Source organism: Sebastes umbrosus, chromosome 9, assembly GCF_015220745.1.
Source record: "Sebastes umbrosus isolate fSebUmb1 chromosome 9, fSebUmb1.pri, whole genome shotgun sequence".
NCBI lineage: Eukaryota > Metazoa > Chordata > Actinopteri > Perciformes > Sebastidae > Sebastes > Sebastes umbrosus.
In genome coordinates, this window is record NC_051277.1 from 3,893,998 (window position 1) to 3,918,932 (window position 24,935).

General features: G+C 39.1%; 1 protein-coding gene across 3 annotated transcripts; it reads left to right on the forward strand.

The window, feature by feature from the left end:
* Positions 1 to 3: 3 nt before the first annotated feature.
* Positions 4 to 21,317, forward strand: ctbp1 (C-terminal binding protein 1). Of its 3 annotated transcripts, none has more exons than XM_037780300.1 (11): positions 4 to 228; positions 2,257 to 2,305; positions 3,124 to 3,260; positions 9,904 to 10,058; positions 11,573 to 11,717; positions 11,827 to 12,033; positions 12,270 to 12,484; positions 13,709 to 13,839; positions 13,938 to 14,065; positions 15,833 to 15,950; positions 17,367 to 21,317. In XM_037780300.1, the coding sequence occupies exons 3-11, from the start codon at positions 3,206 to 3,208 to the stop codon at positions 17,542 to 17,544; spliced, it is 1,332 nt and encodes a 443-aa protein (XP_037636228.1). In that variant the 5' UTR covers positions 4 to 228; positions 2,257 to 2,305; positions 3,124 to 3,205; the 3' UTR covers positions 17,545 to 21,317. The 3 variants fall into 3 exon arrangements, with proteins under 3 accessions (XP_037636228.1, XP_037636227.1, XP_037636229.1); XM_037780299.1 differs by having other exon boundaries at positions 5 to 228; positions 3,124 to 3,266; XM_037780301.1 differs by lacking the exons at positions 4 to 228; positions 2,257 to 2,305; positions 3,124 to 3,260 and adding an exon at positions 6,742 to 6,865.
* The last annotated feature ends 3,618 nt before the right edge of the window (positions 21,318 to 24,935 follow it).

Below are 24,935 nucleotides of genomic sequence, written 5' to 3' on the forward strand. Positions count from 1 at the left end.
TGTTCCGCCGTGGACGGTGAGGGCGCTCCTTCAGTCCAGCTTCTCTCCTTCTCTCTCTGTTTCTGTCTCTCTCCTCCTGTCTGCTGGTCTGACCCCCCGCTAACACCCTCCAGCACCAACAACCATCCACCATCCACTTCCTCTCTGAGTGATTTCATGGCTGACCGGGAGAAGAGGGAACCAGCAGCAGCAGCAGCAGCACGCCTCCAGTCCAGAGTTTATCTACAGGTAAATAACTCTACATTATTCACATGTATTACTCTCTCTGAGTCTCTAACTAGTCCTGTTCTGATCCACCATGCGGCTCACATCTCCCCTTTACATCTGATCAGTTAGTGGAGCTTTCATGGTTCAGATATTTCACATTGTAGCGCCACAACGCTGATAACAGACCGGACGAGACGAGCTGCAGCTCCGCTAGCACCTACACTCACTACCGCCAAGCTAACGGAGCTAAGCTAAGCTATCTAGCATTAGCAATGCTACAAACGCCTCATTACATGTAGATATGGTTTATTGTTATTGTTATGCTTTATAACTTAGTAGCAGCGAAATAACACCTATTTATGTGTGTATTCAAGAGTTAGCAGGGATTTGTAGTTTTTATTAAAATGTTATCTAACTTATCATGTTTGTGTTAGCTTAGCTTAGCCAGCTAGCTAGCATGCTAGTTAGCTTTCGTGCTAATGTATTAGCATTAGCATTAGTACCCGATTTCGGAAGTTAAAACAAAGTTAAACTACCTCAAAATGAGCATAATAACTTGTTAAAGACTAGCCCACTTAGCGATAGATAACTAATTTTATTATTTGTGTTTAATATATATATTATTCACTATTCAGTTATAGCCGTTAAGCTAACCGCTAGCTGAGAAACGGCTTAGCTTAGCTAGGTAGCTTAGCAACCGTTAGCTAGTTAACGGTCACTTCGCTGCTAACGAGGGACTTCATGTTTAAGTTATAGTTAAATTACCAGCTCATACTGTTAACTAACGTTATCTGGTGGAGTTAAAGGTATTGTGTGAGGGAGTGGGTGTTATTACAAGTGGGAATAAAGTTGATAACAAGAAGTTGTACAACTTTAACAGGTTATAAAATGGTAAAATAAGTAAAGTTACTGAGTGATCAGCCTGTAGGAGCCAGACCTCAATGTGTTATCAGCACTAAGTATCTTATGTAACTACTGTGCTACTACTAGTTTTACATTTTATTAACTTATGTGTAAGAAATCTTCCATATATATATATATATATGGAAGATTTCATACACATAATATATCTTCACCATTAATGCTTAAGTTATTGTTAAATTGCCTACTGTTACTGTTAACTAACGTTATCTGGTGGAGTTAAAGGTATTGTGTGAGAGAGGGGTGTTATTACAAGTGGGAATAAAGTTGATAACAAGAAGTTGTAGACTATGAGACAACTTAAACAGGTAATAAAACTGTAAATTAAGTAAAGTTATTGAGTTTTGATGTGTTATCAGCACAAATTATCTTATGTAACTAGTTTGCTAATACTAGTTTACATTTTATTGACTTGTGTATGAAATCTTCCATATATATATATATATAATTTCACCATTAATGTTTAAGTTTTAGTTAAATTGCCAGCTTGTACTGTTAACTATTGTTGTCTGGTGGAGTTAAAGACACTGTGTGAGAGAGTAGGTGTTATTAGAAGTGGAAATAAAGTTGATAACTAAAAGTTGTAGACTATGATGGACAACTTTAACAGGTTATAAAATGGTAAAGTTATTGAATTATCAGCCTGTAGGAGCCAGTCCTCAATGTGTTATCAGCCACTAATTATCTTATGTAACTACTGTAAATACTAGTTTACATTTTATTGACTTAAGTTTTAATGAAATCTTGCAAATATATGTATATATATTATATATATATATATATATATATAATATAACATGGAGTTATTGTCTTTTTAACAAGACACCTGTACTGATTCTGTATGACATTGTCATAATCTAAGATTAATATGCCTTTTTCTTTGTTTACAGTGTTAACTAAGTAAAGTTATTGAGTATCAGCCTGTAGGAGCCAGTCCTGAATGTGTTATCAGCACTAATTATCTTATGTAACTAGTCTGCTAATACTAGTTACATTTTTATTGACTTATGTTTTAATGAAATCTTGTCAATATAACATGGAGTTATTGTTTTCTTATTAAGACAACTGTACTGATTCTGTATGACATTGTCCTAATCTAAGATCAATATGTCTTTTCTTTGTTTACAGTGTAAACTAAGTTGTCAATCTGACTGACACAACGGACACATTTCTCCAGGTGAGTGACTGTCAGTCTGTCACTGTAGAAATAATCCAACTATAACCAATTTCTCTGGGTTTATTTGATTTATTTAGTCTTTTTCCAACATTTGTAGTGGTTAATGTTCAGCCTGGATTCTTAAGTTCGTTGGTATCACGTCATTGTTTTAATAGTTACACATGAATATACTATTTTCTTTTTTGTAATTTAATTTTTATTTTGGACAAGCATTCATTTCACATTACAGAGTCAGTATTACTGCTGACAGATTAACATAACATTGTGCACATTTAAAACTAAATATTATGCAGTACAATTGACAACCTTTTAACAGCCTGGCTCCTCCAGAGGTTTTCTTAAGTAATAATTATTAACAGTTGAACATGGGAAGCTTTCACCTTAGATATTCTAACAAATAAAATATATACATACACTGTACATACGCACATATACACACATACCTATACATATACACATAAATGGATAAAGAGTGGGCTGTTAAACGCCATAAAGTAGCCTAATATAAACCACATTACGTTCTCCCTAAATTATTCTATCAAATCAGCTGAAGTCTGAACTTATAGGTTTAATATACTCAGTCCACCTAGACCAGATCCAGAAAAAATTTTCTCTCTTGACTTTGAGGGAAAAAGACAGTCTTTCAATGATATAAAAAAAATTTAATGTACTGGTGCCTTCTTTATTTTGTTTTTACAGTTTCGATCACTTTTTCTTCAGAACATGTCATTCGGTCAGTTAAATGTAGAAATATAAACAAGTGAAGTATTAACTATTTTTCTGTAATGACTTTTTTGTTTGTTTCTGTTTGTGTGCAGGTGAAACTAAGTGGACAACAGTAAAAGGGGCTCCATAGCACTTGGATCTGTTCTTCTGTCCCAGGTTCAGACTGTGTGGTCTATGGCTCTGATGGACAAACACAAACAAGTCAAGCGGCAGAGACTTGACCGCATTTGTGAGGGTGAGATTTATACTTTACACATGTGAAAGTAAGAGCTTGCATTTATGAGGTATATTTTTATATGAAGTTTTTAAATAAAACTTTACTGTATTGGTACTACCCAGGCCATCATACCTATATCGTAGAGGTGGGAACAAAAATTCGCCTTTGTATCGCAATTTATTTTTTCTCACGATTTTGAAATTCAAGTCAAATCGGCCGACGCTACAACTGTAGAGCACCCATATACTGACATTTATGTTAAATACAGTAAAACAGAGATGACCATGGATGGATAAAGAGAACGGACCTGACAGGAGAGCTAGAACTGGACATAGCGAAGTTAGCGGAAGTATACACGTATAGTAGTATACAACAGTATAAAACATTACACGTCCCTTATAAATTAAGAAGAAAATACCACTAATCTGTGAGGGAAATGTCTTTATTTTTTGATTTTTGGGTTGCTGGAAATAAATTAATAAATAATGTCTGACAATGACTGATATATTTGACTTCAGGACATCTCTGACTACATACATGCTGAAAATGAAACATTTTGATTTATTAATTTAGATATTTTCCAGCAAGTAAAAGTCCCTAGAAGTGTAGGATTCAACTTTTTCTCGTGGTCTAGTGTTATAAGAGTTATTCAGCACCCAAGTATCGTGAAAGTATCGAATCAGGAGATAGATAGGTGTATTGTCCCAGCACTACTATATCCTCAGACAGTTGAGCCTTGTTGTACTAATGAAAAATATTTTTGTCCACATATGGGAACCACAATGTTTTAGCTGCAACTGTGTTAACTACGTAGGCAGACCATAGGGAGGGCAGATGTTTCTTATTTAAACTAGAAAAACGATCAAATGTTTATAAAAGTTTTTTGCATTCCATGACAGTTCCATATTTGTTTTGTATAATTCTGCTTTATAATGGTTTGGTTTTAGTATATTATCCTGCTCGTCTAGGAATATTGTGGTTTTGATGTAAGTCATTCTTTTGTTTTATGGTGATGAAAGGCTATTGGTTGGCCTCTAGTACTGTGAACTGACTGGTTGAAATCGGGGATGTATTAAGAGACCTGGATACAGCGTTGTAAGCGGGCTCCCATTCATTCCTATGAAAGTTGCTCAGTGGTGCATGAAGCCAAAATGGCTCGACTGCCGTGTGATAAATTACCCGGATCTTCCGGTGATCTTCTGCACCCATTAGACCCATATAGCAGGCGCAGTAGCGTTTCCTTTAACTCCGCCTCCCAGCCCTCGGTCCAGCTGCGATCTGGGGCTCATTCACATGAACGGAGGAATGGAAATAACTCTGGATTCAGCTATTAGTGCATTTTACAACTTTTAAGACCTAATGATTTAAATAAGGGCTATTCAAGTGTTCGTTCTGGGAAGTTGATTCACCTCCAAAAAAAATGATCCGCTGAGTTACAGATGTCTCTTTCCCAATGTAAGTCTATGGGAAAAAGTCTTTTGGGCCCAATGGCATCACTTAACGGACACAGAAGTTGTAATTCCACTATTTGGACACTACAAAAATTTGCTTTAAAGCCCACCACACTTCCTGAGGGTTTGGTTGAAATGCCTACCCTGATTGTATTTCTTCCGGCCTCTCAGTGCGTTTTGTACGGAGCCCCAGAAGGGACATCGAGGGGGGAAAACAAAGTTTGAAAAAAAAGAAAAAGAAAACCTCTACTTTTGCGAGATTTCCTGCAGAGCCAGGCTGCCCCCGTCTGTACCTTTAACTCACACATTCACTAACATCAGTTTTTTTCAATACCGTAGATAAGCAAATGTACACGGTATGATAACCGTCAACTTTCATACCACGGTATACCTTGATACCGGTATACTGTTACAACCCTACTGGGGAGAACGCAAAAGTATTGCGAGAGAATGTTTCACCCATGTCCACTAGGGGTGGGGAAAAAAATCGATTCACCTTTGTAATAGCAATTTTTTTTTTTTTTACGATTTTGAAGTTGATTTTTTAATGCCAGAATTGATATATTTGTTTCGTTTGAGTCTACACGGAGGTAGAAGGAAGTTAACGCTTTTATTGTTGTAGTCTGAGTAACGTGACGTCATATCCGTTCCGTATCCGTCAACCAAAACAAACCTGCCGGCCGCCGCGAGCCGAAACAAAAAAGTAGAAAAAGGTGGAGGGTCTGCGTGGATACGACCTGCACTATCACATATTAAATCCATAGTGGTAAACACTACACATCCAATAAAGTATAGAAAAACTTTGTGTTTCACACATTGCAGGAAAAGCAGAGCTAGACATCACGGCTAAAGCTGCATGCTAACTCCGTCATGGACAGGAAACGTTATCGTATTGTGGTAACGTGTGGTCAAGCAAGCCATCACTCTCATCTCCGTGGTCAAGCCAGCCGACTCTACGACTTTAGAGCAGCCATATACTGACATTTATGTTAAATGCATTCAAACGGCCCCGATGGAGCTGACCATGCATGTTTTAAGAGCTCAGAGATAGCGACAAAGTTAGAGGAAGTATACACGTATGACTACGCCCGTTTTAAAAAAAAAAAAAAAAAGGTGTTAACAAAGGGAACTGTATATACAAAATACATATATGGAAATAATATTGATTGGATTATATTCACCAGAAGTATAAAACATATGTCCCTTATAAATTAAGAAGAAAATACCACTAATTTGTGAGGGAAAAGTATTTATTCTTTCATTTTTGGGTTGCTGGAAATTTTTTTTATAAATAATGACTGACAATGACTGATATATTTGACTTCAGGACATCTGTATCTGTGTATTAATTTAGATATTTTCCAAAGTAAAAGTCCCTAGAAGTGTATGATTCAACTTTTTCCCATGGTCTTGTGTTAAAAAAAGTTAACAAAAATTGCAATGTCGAATCGCAGTACTTATAGAATCGCAATACATATCGATTCGGCATCCACGTAACATGATAGTATTGAATCGGGAGATAGGCGTATCGTCCCAGCCCTAATGTCCACTTAGGGGCTCTGTACATTTGAGGGTGAAGGAGGTTGCTGTTTGTCAATTTTTTTGTTAGGTTGGTATGCAAGGAATGTATAGATAGAAGTTTTACACTATATTTCATCTCGAAGTTGACAGAAAATAAGTAAACTTTTTATGTTGCTACGCAGTCATGGATGGTACAGTGCAGACTTCTAAAAGAGACAGTATTTTGAGCTGTGGTGGAGTTGAGAGTAGACGATGGAGATCAGACATAATGGTGTGCTAAAATGGAGGGAACAGTCTGGGTGAGTCTCTCTGGAGACGGGTGAGAGGGAGAGGACAAGGTGAAGGGTCGTGGCCGCAGCTTCAGGGAAACGGGCCAGCTGTCTCTTTAAAAAACGACAACAGCCCAAACCGCCCTCGGCCTCGGCCTCGGCTATGCTAATGAGGTTAGTGCTGGTTGGCCGGCCCTCAATGGAGCCGGCTGTGATTGGAGGCTGGCCGTGGGGGAGGGGCTGGGCGTGGATGACAGCTGGGATCCAGCCAGCCAAGAGCAGGCTGACAGAGAGAGAGGGAGGAAAAAAGAGCGATAGAGGGAGAGCAAGGGGAGAGAGAGAGAGGAAGACAGGCTCACAGACTTCATAATGCAAGGTTAGGCCTGGTGCTCATGTGTTTTCTATTTTGGCATGTGTTTTTTTAAAATTTGTGAACTGTGTGGGGGGAGAGATCTCTGGGTTTGGGTGTGGAGCAGCTTTGTGTGTGCAGTTTCCCTTTTATGTTCAGAGCGTACTGGTTTTGTCGCAGCCGTGAAGAAGGAACTGAATAACCGTGTGTGTGTGTCTAGCTGTGTCTGGGTGGAGTACTGCTGCTTGCTGCATTATCATCGCCTGCTGCCCCTCCCCCCTCACCTCTTACTCCTCCAACTGCGGCCAGAGGGAGAGGAGGAGAGGAGGAGGGAGTGAGGGGAAAGAAAGGGAGAGGGGAGGGAGAATGAATGAATCACTGAATGAATTGTATTGTGTGTGCGGCCATGCTTGTGCTTAGCAGGCCTCGGGTATGCCAGTGTCCTATACTCAAATTACTCTTTGTGTAGGCCTACTTGTATATTTCCAGAACTACTTTTTCAGAGGGGGTCTTTGTGACGAATCCCTCTGGGGTTACATCGTAAGCGTCTCTTTGTGCGTTCAGCGTGTAGCGGTAGGCCCTGTTAGCATTCTTCAGCCATCTGCGATGAATGTGTGCTAAACGGAGTGCAGCAGAGTAGTGCATTTTTGTAACCGTCCCGGGCTTTTTTCTTTCTTTCTTCTTTTGCCTGTGTGTGTGTGCGTTTCATGCATGCGTTGGGAAATGCTCAGACGTCAGAGGAAGTGTTCACAAATATTTGTTTTCCACCCCTCGGCTACCAGCACCCTTCCCTCCTCTGCGGTCTCACCATTACCTCCTGCTGCCCTCTGTCCAAGTAAATGTTCCAGCTAGACACACTCCCCCCACCCTGGGACACACACACACACACCTGTCACGCAGCAGGGACGAGATAGTGTGTGCATGTGTGGTCAGTCCGAGCCAAGAACTGCTCAGAGAGAGAGAGAGAGAGGTGTAAAAAGCATTTGCAGATACAACCGTTAGTATCAATTTCTCCTAATTTAACACCAATGCATCGGCAGAGATGTGGCGTTTATTTATGGCATTGATTTGTTTCTGACATTTCCTTTGTTGGCATATTGGTAAACAGCCAGATGTTTGCCAATAAGGTGTGCATGTATCTGTATGTGTGTGAAGAAAGGGGAGAGCCAGAAAAATAGGAAGGAGGGGACTCCTTCCAGACAGGAGAATTTAGGTCATGACTCAGACCCCCTCATGAACCCCCACCGCCTCCTCTCCGAGACCCCACAGTTTTCTCCACCCCTCCCCCCAGCCGCCACACTCCATCACCTCCCGTCCCAGCCCCCCCTTCTCTCTCTGTGTGTGTGTGTGTCTCATACAGTGGCAGGTCAGATTCCCAGACTTCTGCTTCATTAACTAAAATCTAACTTTCCCCTTTATGAGGCGGAAGACTAGCAGAACAGAGATGGATCCGTGAACGCCACACGGTGTATATTGGTTACTAAACAGAGCTGGAGTTCAATACCAAATAGGCCAGGATGCTGGACACTCTCCATGCCCCATCACAGATTTAGTTACACATCACTTTTGTAACCATAGACCTCTCGCATACTTACACACACACACACCGTCCCTGTCGTTCCTTCAGTGGAGGTGGATGTGTTGGAAAAAAGAGTCATAAAAGTTATTATTGTCTAAGGCGTGTAGCAGTTACCCCTGTTAACTTTAGCCACTTGTGCAGGGGGATATTTGTTTGAGGGTATGATGATGCTTGATCAATATTGATATCACAATTATTCATTGATTTTTAGCGACATATTTTTTATTGCACTTTCACATAAAATAATCAGAGCACTGCTTTCACTTCCATGCTGTGTTACATTCCTGCTAATGTACAAATTAGGGCTGCACGATGTTGGAAAAAACTGACATTGCAATATTTTTCTTCCGCTATGTACTGTGTATTGCAATATGAAAAAAATACAGGAATATTCACCCTACCCCTTTCTTAGCTTCATTTTAAAGTTAAATGCTTCAATCTGGTGCACTTCAAAAGCAAAATTAACAACAATTAGAGTCTAGATAAACAATGTTATGCTCTTAACTTAATCATACACACATTAGATGTATAGATAATATCTATCCCTAAGTGGCTGTTAGTTTAGGAAGCGCTTGATTTGATATGCAGCCATATTTTCTATGAGCAGAACGTGCATTTTAAACGTCAATATTGCAGGCGATCATGTTCATTTAATTGTGGTGAAGCCAAAATTGTGATCGCGATGAATATTCGATTAATTGTGCAGCCCTAGTATGATGACTTGCATCACATCGAGTCGTCCAGACCGGGGAAATGTAGACTGTTGAGTCATTGATCTCTAGTTTAACCTCGCTGGTTCTGAAATGAAAGTGGTTGGTAGCTGTGTACACCAAGTGTCATCAGCAAGTTGTCAACACAGTAACATTTAGATGAAACTGGTCTCTAGACTGCGACCAAAATGGTTGCATATGCCATCATTTTTTGTGAGTGTGTGAGTTCAAAATTTGCATTTGTGCCAAATCTTACTAGCAAAAATACTCACTATGCCACCAGATAGGCTCTTTAGTTGTTAAATTATTATATATTATCATATTAGATTATTATTATTGATGCAGTAACATGTAAGATGCATTTTAATGTTGTAGCTGGCTGCAATAGAGCTCATTTTATTCATTTTTATACGGTTTATTTACTGTATAACAATGCATTGTATTTCATATACTCATTATAAATAAATGTAGCGAGATAAAAAGTATAATATCTTCCTCTGAAATGTAGCGGAGTAGAAAGTAGCATCAAAATTGTACTTGAGTAAATTTATTGAGTTACTTTCCCCTACTGATTAATAGCATGCTGTACCAGCGCTACCAGTGGAAAAGTTAGTCTGGAGCGCTGTGAAAACAGGAAGCTTTTAAGTGTTCATTGGCCTTTGATGTGATGTAAGGTAACTTTTATATTTAAGCATTTGTTGTACCAGATGTGTAATGGTCATTGAATATTTAACCTCTTGCTAATATGCAACAAACCAACATTATTTTTCTTCCAGGTATCCGACCCCCCATCCTGAACGGGCCAATGCACCCGCGGCCCCTGGTTGCCCTGCTGGACGGGCGCGACTGCACTGTGGAAATGCCCATCCTCAAAGATGTGGCCACAGTGGCGTTCTGCGATGCCCAGTCCACGCAAGAGATTCATGAGAAGGTACAACAGACACACAACCTGCAAACATGTCCATACTGGGATCCTATTCCATGAGGGGGGCAAAACACTTAAATCCTTATTTCATTCTGACGTAGTATGAAAGTAATTAACCAAAAATGTCTCCACCACACAGCCTGACAATTTAGGAATAACATTTAGCCAAGTTGTGTTGCTCTAATGTCCTTTTGCCCCTTGTTAAGGTGGTGTAATATTTAAAGGGCGGGTCGTTTATTTTGAGTTTTTATATCATTCTGTGTCTTCACAGTGGTGTTCTTTATGTATTCAAATCCGAACATTCAAATTTTGGTCTAAGGCCCTGTTCAGACCTGGTATTAACATGCGTCCTCAGTGATCCGATCACAAGTGGACAACTCTAAGTACGTCTGTTCACACCTGGCATTAGAATGCGTCTCCACATGCGTCCTCAGTGACCACTTGTGATCCGATCTCACTTCCCCGCTCCATATGCAAATAAACACGTAGTAAACACATGGCTAATACAGCAGCCGTTGTGACGTATTATTACATAAATGTCAGTAGTAATATCCTACATATTCGTGAATTCTGGTACATTGTATTAACATCAAAATAAAAGGTTATTTTACCGGCGGTCCCCGGGTACCTCAGCGCCGTCGGCACCGTTGCTTTTGCCCGACAACAGCCTGTAGGGGTACAGCGCTCCGGAGAGCCGGGGATGGACAGAGAACAGGCGGGCAGGCAGTATATATACATCCTTATAGTCAGTGTATTAACGTTGCATAAAGTAACTTAGATGGCGGTCGGCGTGCTCCCAGTTTGGAGAAGCAGACAGGAGTACCGGTACGGAAGCTAAGCAATGTACTGCTGTGTGGACGCCATGTTCGTTTGAATCCGAAAGTCCCACAATAACACAAACAAACTAACCGATCGATGCAGCGGTAGATCAACAACTCCTGTGTTCCTCAAGGTAAAATTACTATTTTTGTGAATGGAGTCTGGTCTGGTCGTGAGGACCGCGATACGGCTTCAGTCCCCTGTCGGAAAGGGCTGTCTGATGGTGAGGTAAAGCAGTGAAAATATTCTAAATATAACGCACACATAAGCTGATAGAGATTTTTTTTCAGGTGGCTAAAATACGTTTTTCTGCTGCTCCCGTCCACAGCTGCTTCACCTCGCCATCAGACAGTCCATTCTGCCAGTAACTGAAGCTGTTATATCGCGGTCTTCAGACCAGACACCGTTCAAAAAACCTCACATTTTACCTCGCAGAACGCAGGAGTATACATACAACCCTACTTCAAAAAATCGGAATCAACCCTTTCAGTTATTTCCAAACTTCTAGCGTTCACATTATTCATAACCTTATTGATTGCTTTAGCTTACTTTGGAAACCAACATCACTGCTTTTTGCAACGGCTGAGTGGGCGTTTCCATTTGAAAAAAACAGAACAGAACACAGATGGACCCGCCCTTTTGAGTGTTAAGTGCAGTTTAATGTGATTCAAATTATTTATGATGCATTTTTTCTCCTGTAGGTGCTAAATGAGGCCGTTGCTGCCCTGCTCTACCACACCATCACTCTGTCCAGAGATGACTTGGAAAAGTTTAAAGGCCTACGCGTAATTGTCAGGATCGGCTCCGGCTTCGACAACGTTGACATCAAAGCAGCTGCCGAGCTAGGTGAGAGGGGGTCAAACTTAAAACATATTTTCAGAGACACACAGGCCATCAACACAGAACAACACACAGTGATTAATATTTTCTTTCCTACTTTCATCTGCTCATCCAGGCATTGCGGTCTGTAACGTGCCAGCATCGTCTGTGGAGGAGACGGCCGACACTTCGCTATGTCTGATCCTCAACCTGTACAGGCGAGTCACCTGGATGCACCAGGCCCTCAGGGAGGGAACCCGGGCCTCAAGTGTGGAGCAGATCAGGGAGGTAGCTGGCGGTGCCGCTCGTATCCGGGGTGAGACTTTGGGCATCATCGGTCTAGGTGAGTGAAGAGTGTGGACCTGGGTGTCTAGATTTGTTAGGAGGCACCATAGCCAGGTATTCTAACATTTCCTTAAATCAGAGATTTTTTTTTTGTGCTGAGATCTGTTCAATAAAGCTTGACAGTTGATGGTCAGACATGTTAGGTATTAATGCTTCAATAAAAGGCTAAGTTCTATTTTATTTCCAGCAAAGGCATCACAGTTAATAACCTAACCATTTCTCTTTGTCTTCCAGGGCGCGTTGGCCAAGCGGTGGCTCTGCGGGCTAAGGCCTTTGGTTTTGGCGTGATCTTTTATGACCCCTATCTGCCTGATGGTGTGGAGCGCTCTCTGGGCCTGCAACGCATGGCCACTCTGCAGGACCTGCTCATCCACTCTGACTGCGTATCCCTGCACTGCAGCCTCAACGAGCACAACCACCACCTCATTAATGACTTCACCATCAAACAGGTATGTGTATACACTCTGAATATGCAAAACTCTAACTGTCTTACATGTTCCAACCTCCTCAAATGTTGAAGTGTTTGTAGAAAAGGCAGCATCTAATCAAGATCATGTCAGCTGGGTTGAAATACTGTAAATAGTCATATAATTTAAAAACAATTAATGGAAATAACTGAAAATCCGAAATGTGTTTACTAGGGATGTCCATAATTAACCGTTTAACCGTTAACCGACGTTAAGCATTTTAACCGATTAACCGGCTCATCACTTTAAGGAGAAAAGCTGGTCAACCTTAAGAGCCCACCTTAAGAGGTCGATGGCTCGCTCAGGCTCGCTTGAGCGGAGCGGAGGAGTTGTAGTTTCGTAGCATTTATTCAGCAACAAATAATCTGTACACACACTGCTACACCTACGATCACAGCTATAACGCCACCAACAACCTCACACTCACCGCCAGCACGCACACGGACACTCGCTAAAGTGACGTCGCGCTGACAGACTGTATGTGTGTGGCGGCGGTGGTGAGCAAGAAGCCGGCGGCAATGCTAGAGCTGCTAACGTAGCACAAATACACACACTGTTTATCGGGCAATCGCTATCGTTAATCCGGGCAGACAGAGTGTCGTTACGCCGGGCAGACACACAGCGGACGCGAGGCACAAATCTCGTCGGTTAACGGTTAATAATCGGTTAACGAGGGTCGGTTATCGGTTAAAAACATTTTTCAAAATGAGCATCCATAGTGTTTACATCAATGGTTTTATCAAATTTAAATAATCGCTTATCAAATCTGTTTTGGGTAGGGCTGTCAATCGATTAAAATATTTAATCGCAGTTAATCATAGGATTGTCCATGATTGATTGCACTTTTTATGACATTTGTGCACTCTGTCATGTCTAATTTTTTCCTCTTGCTATATGTGAGGATTAGTTAGAATCAATAAAGGAAGTAATATAAATTCTGTGCATGTATCAGCTAAGTCAATTTCTGCTTTAGTGTAACAGATTAGGGGAATGGAAAAATGACAAATGACAATGTTGGAGCACAATCTAGACAGTCTAGACGACTGATGTTTGGCCTGAGCCAAACATTGCTCCCATATCGTAGGACAAGCTGTATTATTGATTGGAAATTATGTCATTTGGGGCTGTTATATTTTGCTGAAGTTTCAGCCTTCTTTGGCACGGTCTGCTTCCAATAGTTTTAATCCTACTAACTCTGTGACACAGATGCGTCAGGGAGCCTTCCTGGTGAACACGTCAAGAGGCGGTCTGGTTGACGAGAAAGCGTTGGCTCAGGCCCTGAAAGAGGGCCGGATACGAGGGGCTGCCCTGGACGTTCATGAGACAGAACCCTTCAGGTAACCACGATACACAAGTATAACACCCAGTAGCTGTGCACCATACTCAAAAACCTCATTACGCTTCTCTGTAACAACCTTTAACCCTTTCTTAACAGTTTTTCAACAGGCCCTCTGAAGGACGCCCCCAACCTGATCTGTACCCCGCACACATCCTGGTACAGTGAGCAGGCCTCCGTGGAGGCTCGCGAGGAGGCAGCCAGGGAGGTTCGCCGCGCCATCACTGGTAAGACGAGTTTCACTAAAAACAGGATCAAGCCTGTTGTTTTCACTGAAATAAATTGGTTATATAGACACAGCACAAATGGAAACTTGAACTTTATTCAACATTGATTTGCTGAAGGGTGTACAAAATGTATGGTGATGTGGCTGATGATCAGAGTGTGCCTCAGGGCCGTGTGGGAAGAATCTGGTGACACAGGGCAACGCAGCGCGTTTCTGTTCACTGCTCGGCTCTCAGCTCTGGTGATGAATGGTAGCAATGTCAGACTACCGGCTACAACTGTCAAGTGTGATCCACAGTTTGTCTGTAGGGATGTCACGAGAACCGATACTTCGGTACCAAGTCGATGCCAAAATTCTAAAAACGTGACGGTACTGTTACGGTGTTATTCTACAGTACCAAAGGGTACCGTACGATGCCTGTAATCAGGATCCGAAATGAACAAGCGCCAAATGCGGGTAGATTTTCCATTTGGCGAGTTTCTCTCTGAAGGCTTCTGTCCGCTGCTCTCTGTGTGTCGGAGTTTGACACACACAACAGCGCCGTCGAGATGTTGGGTTTGTTTACTTTTTCAGAGATCCTTTATTGATTTGTTAGAGAAGAAGACTCCCTCACTGAGGGAAAAAACTGAACTGAATATCTATCTTTTCTTGTCCACTGCTAAATCTCTGAAAAGTGGTGCTTTTTTTATTGTCATCAAAATATAACATTAACATTTTAAATAAATATTTAATGTTCTAATGGTCTGTTACCATATCAGTGAATTTAAACTACTGCTTGCAATCTGAGGATATATATATAGAGAGAGTGCGTGTACAGCCTCTGCTGTTTTCTTACAGTCATTAATCCACACCTGAGGAATAAAGTCTCATTATTTTCCTTTTTTTTATTATTATTTTTTTATTGTGGAAAAATTGAGAATCGTGGAAATTCACTGGTATTGGTATCGACTAGTAGATTTCTGGTATCGTGATATCCCTATTTGTCTGATGTGCCGTCAGGAGCCACGATGGGAGGTCCGTGGTACACTAGGATATTATTAGTGAACTAAAAGATGCACACGGTTTATTTCACTGTATGGAAATATGTTTTTATATCCCAGATGATGATTAAAGACACTAAAACTTAAGTCTGTTGCACACCGGCGACATTTGTTTCATGCAATTAATTCATACGTCAATATAAAAGTGTGAGTACTTTAACACAGAACACAAATATTAGGTGCAAAAAAAAGCAACGCAACGTTTTTTCCGGAACAAAGTTGAGTTTCAGAGCTTACGCACAGCAAATAAAGGCTCCGTAGTCCGAACCAGGACAGCAAACGTTTTTACTCCTTTTCAACCTTGATAAAGGCAGCGCAGACCAGATCCACTCCTTCCGTTCTTACCTTTCGCAATAACAACCCTAGACATATAGTATTCACAGGTATTTCACATTTTTGTGTTGTTTATTCATCACGCCCCCGGTGCGAGACTTGACATGTAAGCTGGTTTAATGTGGGGTGTAGCTCTGTAGGTGTGCTGGACTGCAGAGCAACTGGGCAGCTAGACTGAGTAATATGAGGTTTAGTGGAAAAACAACATCTGTAAATGTATATGGAAAGTCGAATATTCAGCCTAAACCCGGCGAATCAGAGTTGGCTTAGGGTACAGTCCTGAAATTGATCAAGTAGCCCAATAAAAAAAAAAAGGAATTCTGTCTCAGCATGACCTCTGTTTCTCACCAGTAAGCCTCTTGAGTATGAGTAATGGTCTGTTTTCTTTGCTTTAGGGCGTATCCCTGACAGTCTGAAGAACTGCGTTAATAAGGAGTATCTGATGGCAGCCTCTCCGTGGCCCAGCATGGAGGCAGCCACTGTTCACCCAGAACTTAATGGAGCCACTTACAGGTGAGACGAGTGCATGTAGAAGATGAGAATAGACAGGGGTTTACACATCAGGACTTTTTTTTTTTTAACACTGATTTAATTGTGCTTCTAACAATTGAAACTAACAAAACACAACATATATTATATATTGGTAAGTAACAATCTGTCATATAATACAAATTTGCAGTTCACAGAAGAGTGTATTGCCGTACCAACAGAAAAAATAGAAAAAAAGTAATAATAAAATAAATAATAATATTTAAAAGATTTAAAAGATTAAAAGAAAAATAAATAACAGAAAAAATGGAAAAGAGTAATAATCAAATGAAATAACTAATAATAATACAAATATTTAAAAGAAAAAAAAATGATTGCCTTACCAACAGAAAAAATAGAAAAACAAAATGATTAAATAAAATAAATAATATTACAAATATTTAAAAGATTAAAAAAAATATTGCCTTACCAACAGAAAAATAGAAAAAAGTAATAATTAAATAAAATAAATAATATTATAAATATTTAAAAGATTAAAAAAATATATTACTTTACCAACAAAAAATAGAAAAAAGTAATAATTAAATAAAATAAATAATATTACAAATATTTCAAAGATTAAAAAAAATTTGATTTACCAACAGAAAAAATAGAAAAAAGGAATAATTGAATAAAATAACTAATAATATTTAAAAGATTAAAAAATATATAAATTGCCTTACCCCCCAAAAAATAGAAAAAAGTAATAATTAAATAAAATAAATAATAATATTACAAATATTTAAAAGATTAAAAAAAACATTGCCTTACCAACAGAAACAATAGAAAAAAGTAATAATTAAATAAAATAACTAATAATATAAAAAATATGTAAATGATTAAAAACAATATTGCCTTACCAACAGAAACAAATTAAAAAAGTAATAATTAAATAAAATAAATAATAATATTAAAATATCTAAAAGATAAAAAAATATATATATTGCCTTACCAACAGAAAAAATATAAAAAAGTAATAATCAAATAAAATAAATAGTAATATTACAAATATTTAAAAGATTTTAAAAAAGTATTGCTTTACCAACAGAAAAAAATTGAAAAAGTAATAATTAAATAAAATAACTAATAATATTTAAAAGATAAAAATAATATAAATAAGTTAATTTAAAAAAGGTTAATGTCTATTACCCTTGTCGGCAGACTAATTGGTGTATCTGCAGAGGGTCGTCCGATTCTGTTCTATAATCAAGTGTGACTAAAGAGTAAGTGGGAAATAGGTAATGAAGATGGTGGTATACATATTTGTTAATATTTCTGGTTTGGTTAAAGTAATTTATAAAAGACGACCATATTTTTTAGAACTTTACACATCAGGATTTTTAAGTTGTTTTTTACTGGAGCAGCTGTCATATGATTTTTGTTTTTCCGTCTGTGTTTCAGATTTCCTCCAGGTCTGATCAATGTTGCAGCAGCAGGGGGTCTCCCCGGAGCTGTCGGCGGGGTTGAAAGCCTTGTTACAGGAACCTTGGCGCACGGCATCACCCCCGTCTCCCACCCCCCTCACGCCCCTTCCCCTAATAAGGCCGAAGCCGACAGAGACATCCCCTCCGACCAATAGCCCCCCCTGCCGCCGCCAGCACATTCCGTCGCCTCTGGAAACCACCCAACCCACCAACCAACCCACCACCACTCCCACCTCCCGGCATCAGACACAGCCCGACCCTCCAGTACATCGGCAGCGCCAGTTTGACCTGATGTGGATCTACACAGTCTTGTTCCTCAGATCACATAACCAGCCCAGGAGTGACCTATCCACAGCTAGCCCCTCTCCCATCCAGTACCCCTAAGAACTCACACACATCCCTCCATCCTCGCCCTCATCTCACCCACTCACCTGCCTATCTCCCCCCTCCTCCCTCCTTCACTCCCCCACAACGTCAGCAATAACTGTGTTCTCAAGGATTCAATGATTGGATTGGTTTATATCCTTAGTTGGCTGTTGTTTTAATGGAAAGTTGACCTGTTGTGGTTCTAGGTGTTAATGTTTGTTTGTTTGTTTGTTTGTTTGTTTGTAAAAAAAAAAAATATATAGCATTTCTGACATGAGGCTTTACAGTCCTGCAGTCCTCTGACCAGTCGAGGCAACAGAAGCAGAAAGGTCGAAGCCCCCCTTTGTACATTAATGGCTCATGTTACTGCTCTCTTCTTCTTTTTCTTTATTTTCTCCCCCCCTCCTCCGCGTTTCTCGTGATGGGGGGAAAAATGTGTACTAAAGTAAACCAGACAGAAACAGTACATCCTGTCCTCCCCACCAGGCGTCTAGCTAACCCTCAGCCCAGTTTGGCCCCCTTTAGCTCTCCCTGGCACTGTCGTCCGCTTGCTCAGCAGAGGGATGATCCATAATGATGTCAGCGTGGAGCGCTCTCAGACTGTCAAACTATATCAGCTCATACTTCAGATGGTGATACCTGACATCCTTTTGTCACAGTCAACCCTGTATTTTACACATGCTTCGCCCCCCCTCCCCCCTCGTCGGATTGTTTTTGTCATGAGATAAATAGCGTCATATCAGAGAGCACGAGTTTCATCTGTGTCGAGGTCTTCTTTACACATGGATGGTGCCCACAAACGCAGCAGCCTTTTCTGGCTGGTAAAAACAGCAGAGGCCTCGCCAGCAGAGGGCACTGCTGAGCTGAGAGAGTCGCACGCAGCTAATTTCAGTTACAGGTTAGCTGCTGTGACGGAGAGAACATGAGATCGCACACTGCCAACATTCAGAACACAGGATGGGTGACCAGGGATCGACTACCGCCTTATTGTTTTAATAAGATCTCACCGCCACCACCCTGCATCCACCCACCCACCCACCCTCCTCCACCACTCCTCTCCCACTGTCATGACCCAGCCCTACACATCATGCTCATGAACCAGTATGCATCCACCAATTCCTTTAAGCGTGAGGGGACAGTAGAGTTTAGTTTCCCTGTAGGAGCAAGGGGACAGTGTTCTTGCATGCTGGCTTTGTTAATGACAGTGGTATGTGTGTGTGTGTGTGTGTGTGTGTACATGTGTGTGTGTGTGTGTGAGTGTGTGTGTGGGTTTGTATGTATGTTCCCTCACCCTGTTATGATAACAAGCTATTGTCTTTCCAAAGGAATAGTCCCTAGGAGTAACTCTTTAACGCTGTTGCCCTGGTGTCAAGGGAACACCTTTCTAGTACCTCAGTAACAGATATTGAATGTACCGTGCATACCCTTTTATTTTTTGTACAGATTTTCTAGATACTTCTTTACTATTCTTTACCAGAAGGGTTGTGAAAATTGTAGCAGTAATGATACAATAAATAAAAAAGCATTGCCCCCCCACCCTCCTTTTCAATGAAATGAATTGACAAAAATCCTTTTAGGTTCGCTAATACAGTAGTTCACTGAATACTCTCAGGCTTCGAAAACCAATATACCGTATCTCTTTTGCCTTTTTACCTTTTTAATTTCCTCATTTGTGGAAAAATTCAGCACAACGCTTTCCCATTCTTAGACTAGTCGATGTGTTCGACCTCCATCTTACTGGCTATTGAAAAAGAAGGAAAAAAACAAAAGGCGGTCGTCGTGGTCTGCTAGTTTTTATTTTACTAGAACAGTAGTAGTAGATGCAGTTTTTGTTTTTTACCCCCCTGTCATTGTCAGGCTGCTCTATCTATAGTGCATGTGAGGTAATTTTTTAGGGGAAATACTTATTGGCTGAAAGAATTTGTGTCATCTTGCTGTTTCCCCCTCTGCTCCCCGGCCTTTCCCCTCCTTCCCTTCAGAGTGTTTTCAACCCGAGTTGCCATTTTTGTCGTGGTCAGTTTCCAGTGATGTACAGTTTTCCCTCAGAGTCTATGAGAGACACGGAGCATGTCTGTGTCCTGAGATGCTAGGCTCCTCTGTCATGTGATGAGTATATATTTTTAAAAATAACCCCCCCCCATAGTTCGGATTATGAGCATAATAGTAATCTTAAATTTTTTGCTGTTGATGATGATGATTATTATATATATATTTTCAGTTCAGCAGTGCACTGTTATGAAAACCATTCTGTTTTATTTGTAGGATTTCATTTTTATGGATTATGCTGTCTGTGTTCTACATGTTGTACTGAAACATTTCGGAGAAAAAACAAGAGATCCCTCTCCTGGTGATTTTTTTTTTTTTTTTTTTTTTTTTATAATTTGTCTTATCCCAACTGTCTTTTTCCAGCTGATATCCTCTGGGCCTTACTTATTCTCTCCCTGTAAAAAAAAAAAAAATAGCTGTTATAGAAAGTCGCCATGGAACCACTCACTGCCTTAATACAGTTGACCACAGCAGGTGAAGTCAGGAGACACATCCAGTCAAAAAAAAAAAAACGCTCCGCAAAAAAAAAGCTCCTCACACCCCACCAGGTCTAAAATCTGCAGCTCGTTTCTTCTTTCGCTGATGATGAACCACATTTAAGCCTTGTTTTTTGGGCTCAAACACACACACACACATCCAGTGTGACTTCTTACTGCGTTAACAAGTAGTTTTCTTTTATAACTTTTTGAATAGTTCAAAGTCAGCCTGGCGGTGTGTATTAATGTGCGTAGGCCAACAGATAAGCACAGTGTGTATGCTCACAAAGCTGATATTTCACTCTTGGGTGTGAGAATGCCCCCACTCTCCTCCTCCACCCACCACCACCACCACCACACTGGGGCTCTTTAAAGCATCTTTCACAGTGCTGCCAGAGCCCCAGTGGGTGGATGTGGAGAGGGAGGGCATAGCGGACACTGGTGTGGTCTGTCAAACGAAAAAAAAAAAGAAAAAAAAAGCTGAAAATTACGATGAGAATCGGTCACTTTTTCTCTCTCAGGGTTCAAATGCACACATATCCTCCAGCAGTCGCCCTCCGTCTCGTGTCCCTTGTCCCCAGTTTTCCGCCTCCCCCCCTCCTCAGAATGTAGTACAGCCTCCTGCGTTTTTAGAAACCTCCTTCGTTCCCCTCCTTTTGTGCACAGGTCTGAACTTTCTTTTTTTTGCTTTCTTTTTTGGCACTGACATCTAACCATCTAACAAGGAATGAATGAATGAATGTTTGAAAAGTGACTGTGTGTAATGTTTAAAATTGGGAAATGTATTTTTACAACATGTGAACATTTTTTTTTCCACTCACTCTCATTGTGAATTGATTTTTTTTTTTTTTTTTTTTCTTTCACCAGACTGCAAAAACAAAAACAAAAAAAACTAAAACAAAAAAAAAAAACTCCTGTAACTAGGCTCTTAAGCTTTATTTTTGTTTTGTTTACTTTTTTATTAGAAACAATCATGTTTGTGATGGTAACTTCCGATGGTAAACTCCACACCGTATTTTAATAAAATCTTGAAAATTAAACATCTGCTCTTGTTTTTAAAACTGAAATTCTCTACCGGTGCCTGAAATCCTGTTGTGTGCTGAACCTTTAAACTCTGCCTTTGGTCGTTTCATTTGGAAAAGGATCTGTGCTTGATTGTAAATACGTTGGTGACGATTAATGCCAGCTGTCAGTATGTCATCCCACTGATTACACACTCAGCAGCTCCAGGACATTGTGCTGCGTTTACACAGAACTTTTACCATAAACAAAAATTGTTTACTACCATAGTTGGTCAGCTCTTTTTATGAACCGTTTCAATAGAATTGCGTTGCTAGGCAACAGCTTGGGTCCTTGTTTGCTTCCTGTCAGCCATTCACATGCAATGCAACAGGAAATAAACAGGGACACTCTAGGAATGTTTACACCTGGTAAACAGGCGTTATGCAGCGCCAGGTCGGGCACGGCTTCAAGAGGGGGGCAGACTAGGTGGGGTGTACGGGAAAAAGGGGGCTTCTACGTAGACCCACGGGGCAAAATTGCTACCACATGTGCATAATAACCAACTCTTAAAGGGGACATATGCTCATTTTCAGGTTCATGTTTGTATTTTGGGTTTCTACTAGAACATGTTAACCTCTGTTAACCTCTGTTAACCTCTGTTAACCTCTGTGAGGGCGTCCACATACTGGCAATAGGCCCTTTTCACAGCAGCCATCTTGACATGTTATTGCAGGGTAAACACAGGTGTAATTAATTAGGGTCCTGTTCCATTACGGTGGGCCGGGGCCCTGGTGTTGTGCATGCTGCTGGCTCACTGGAATGGCTCCGACACTAAATAGAGTAAGACCATAAATAATATTATTAGTTACACCTGTGTTTACCCTGCGAGGTCATGTCAAAGTGGCTGCTGTGAAAAGGGTCTATTGTGTCCTCCAAGTAGACAGTATGAACAGAACTACTACGTGTCCGTTTGGGAATATAACCGAGGCTTAAAGCTGCAGTAGTCAGTATATATTTTTGGCATCATTGGGCAAAAATTCCATAATAACCTTTCAGCATATTGTAATTCAAGTGTTCTAAGAGAAAACTAGACCACTGCTCCTCCTCATGGCTCTGTTTACAGGCTTTAGAAAATCTAGACCGTGACGGGAGACTTTGACCAATCACAGGTCATTTCATTGAGAGAGCGTTCCTATTGGCTGTGCTCCGGTCATGAAAGAACTTGACGTTCCTTCACCAGATTTCCCAATGGCGGTGGCGTCACAAACTTACTAATTTTACAGCTAAACCGTGCACTACAAGATGATTCTGAAAACATCTGAGGAGAGAAATAGACATTAACGTAACAGAATATTGATTCATATTTGATCAGCGCTGCCTAGTTTGACCGTTTGGTCGGAGTTCAGAGTGATTGACTCGTGTCTCTCATTGACGGTAGCTGGACAGCAGACCTCAGATCAAGGCAGCCATTTTGACATGTCGTGGCAGGGTAAACAGTTTTGTCTTTAATTGATCAAATTAATTATGGTCCCATTACACTCCTGTAACATTGTCAGAATCGAGAATCAATCAAAATTGATGCTGCAGAACAACCAGACTTTTTTTTCAGACATTTTTCAGATATTTTTTTTTGGACATTTTTCAGATCTTTTTTTTCGGACATTTTTTCAGACATTTTTTTCAGATATTTTTTCAGACATTTTTTTCAGATATTTTTTTTCAGACATTTTTCAGACATTTTTTTCAGACATTTTTTCAGACATTTTTTTCAGATATTTTTTTTCAGACATTTTTCAGACATTTTTTTTTCAGACATTTTTTTAGAGATCTTTTTTCAGACATTTTTCAGACATTTTTTTTCGGACATTTTTTTTAGATATTTTTTTTCGAACATTTTTCAGACATTTTTTTTCGAACATTTTTCAGTTTTTTTTTTTCAGACATTTCAGATTTTTTTTTCAGATTTTTTTAGTCAGACATTTTTCAGATATTTTTTTTCAGACATTTTTCAGACATTTTTTTTTCGGACATTTTTTTAGAGATCTTTTTTCAGACATTTTTCAGACATTTTTTTTCGGACATTTTTTTTAGATATTTTTTTTCGAACATTTTTCAGACATTTTTTTTCGAACATTTTTCAGTTGTTTTTTTTCAGACATTTTTCAGATTTTTTTTTCAGATTTTTTTAGTCAGACATTTTTCAGATTTTTTTTTCAGACTTTTCATTCGGACATTTTTTTAGATCTTTTTTTTCGGACATTTTTTCAGACTTTTTTTTCAGACATTTTTCAGATCTTTTTTTTCGGACATTTTTTTAGAGATTTTTTTTCGGACATTTTTTCAGAGATTTTTTTCAGAGATTTTTTTCAGAGATTTTTTATCAGATATTTTTCAGAGATTTTTTTCCAGACATTTTTTCAGACATTTTTTTCAGACATTTTTTTTTCAGACATTTTTTTTTCAGACATTTTTCAGAGATTTTTTTTCGGACATTTTTTTAGAGATTTTTTTTCGAACATTTTTCAGACATTTTTTTTTGGACATTTTTCAGACATTTTTTTTCAGATTTTTTTAGTCAGACATTTTTCAGAGATTTTTTTTCAGACTTCTCATTCGGACATTTTTTTAGATCTTTTTTTTCGGACATTTTTTCAGACTTTTTTTTCAGACATTTTTCAGAGATTTTTTTAGATCTTTTTTTCTTCAGACATTTTTCAGAGATTTTTTTTCGGACATTTTTTTAGAACATTTTTCAGAGATTTTTTTTCGGACATTTTTTTAGAGATTTTTTTTCGAACATTTTTCAGAGATTTTTTTCAGATTTTTTTAGTCAGACATTTCTCAGATATTTTTTTTCAGACATTTCATTCGGACATTTTTTTAGATATTTTTTTTCGGACATTTTTTCAGACTTTTTTTTCAGACATTTTTCAGATATTTTTTTTCGGACATTTTTTCAGACTTTTTTATCAGACATTTTTCAGAGATTTTTTTCAGAGATTTTTTTCAGAGATTTTTCAGATATTTTTTTTTCAGAGATTTTTCAGATATTTTTTTTCGGACATTTTTCAGATATTTTTTTTCAGACTTTTCATTCGGACATTTTTTTAGATATTTTTTTTCGGACATTTTTCAGAGATTTTTTTAGATCTTTTTTTCTTCAGATATTTTTCAGATCTTTTTTTTCGGACATTTTTTTAGAACATTTTTCAGAGATTTTTTTTCGGACATTTTTTTAGAGATTTTTTTTCGAACATTTTTCAGAGATTTTTTTTGGACATTTTTCAGATATTTTTTTCAGATTTTTTTAGTCAGACATTTCTCAGATATTTTTTTTCAGACTTTTCATTCGGACATTTGTTTAGATATTTTTTTTTGGACATTTTTTTAGATATTTTTTTTCGGACATTTTTTCAGACTTTTTTTTCAGACATTTTTCAGATATTTTTTTTCGGACATTTTTTTAGATATTTTTTTTTGGACATTTTTTCAGAGATTATTTTCAGAGATTTTTTATCAGACATTTTTCAGAGATTTTTTTCAGAGATTTTTCAGATATTTTTTTTTCAGAGATTCTTCAGATATTTTTTTTCGGACATTTTTCAGATATTTTTTTTCAGACTTTTCATTCGGACATTTTTTTAAATATTTTTTTT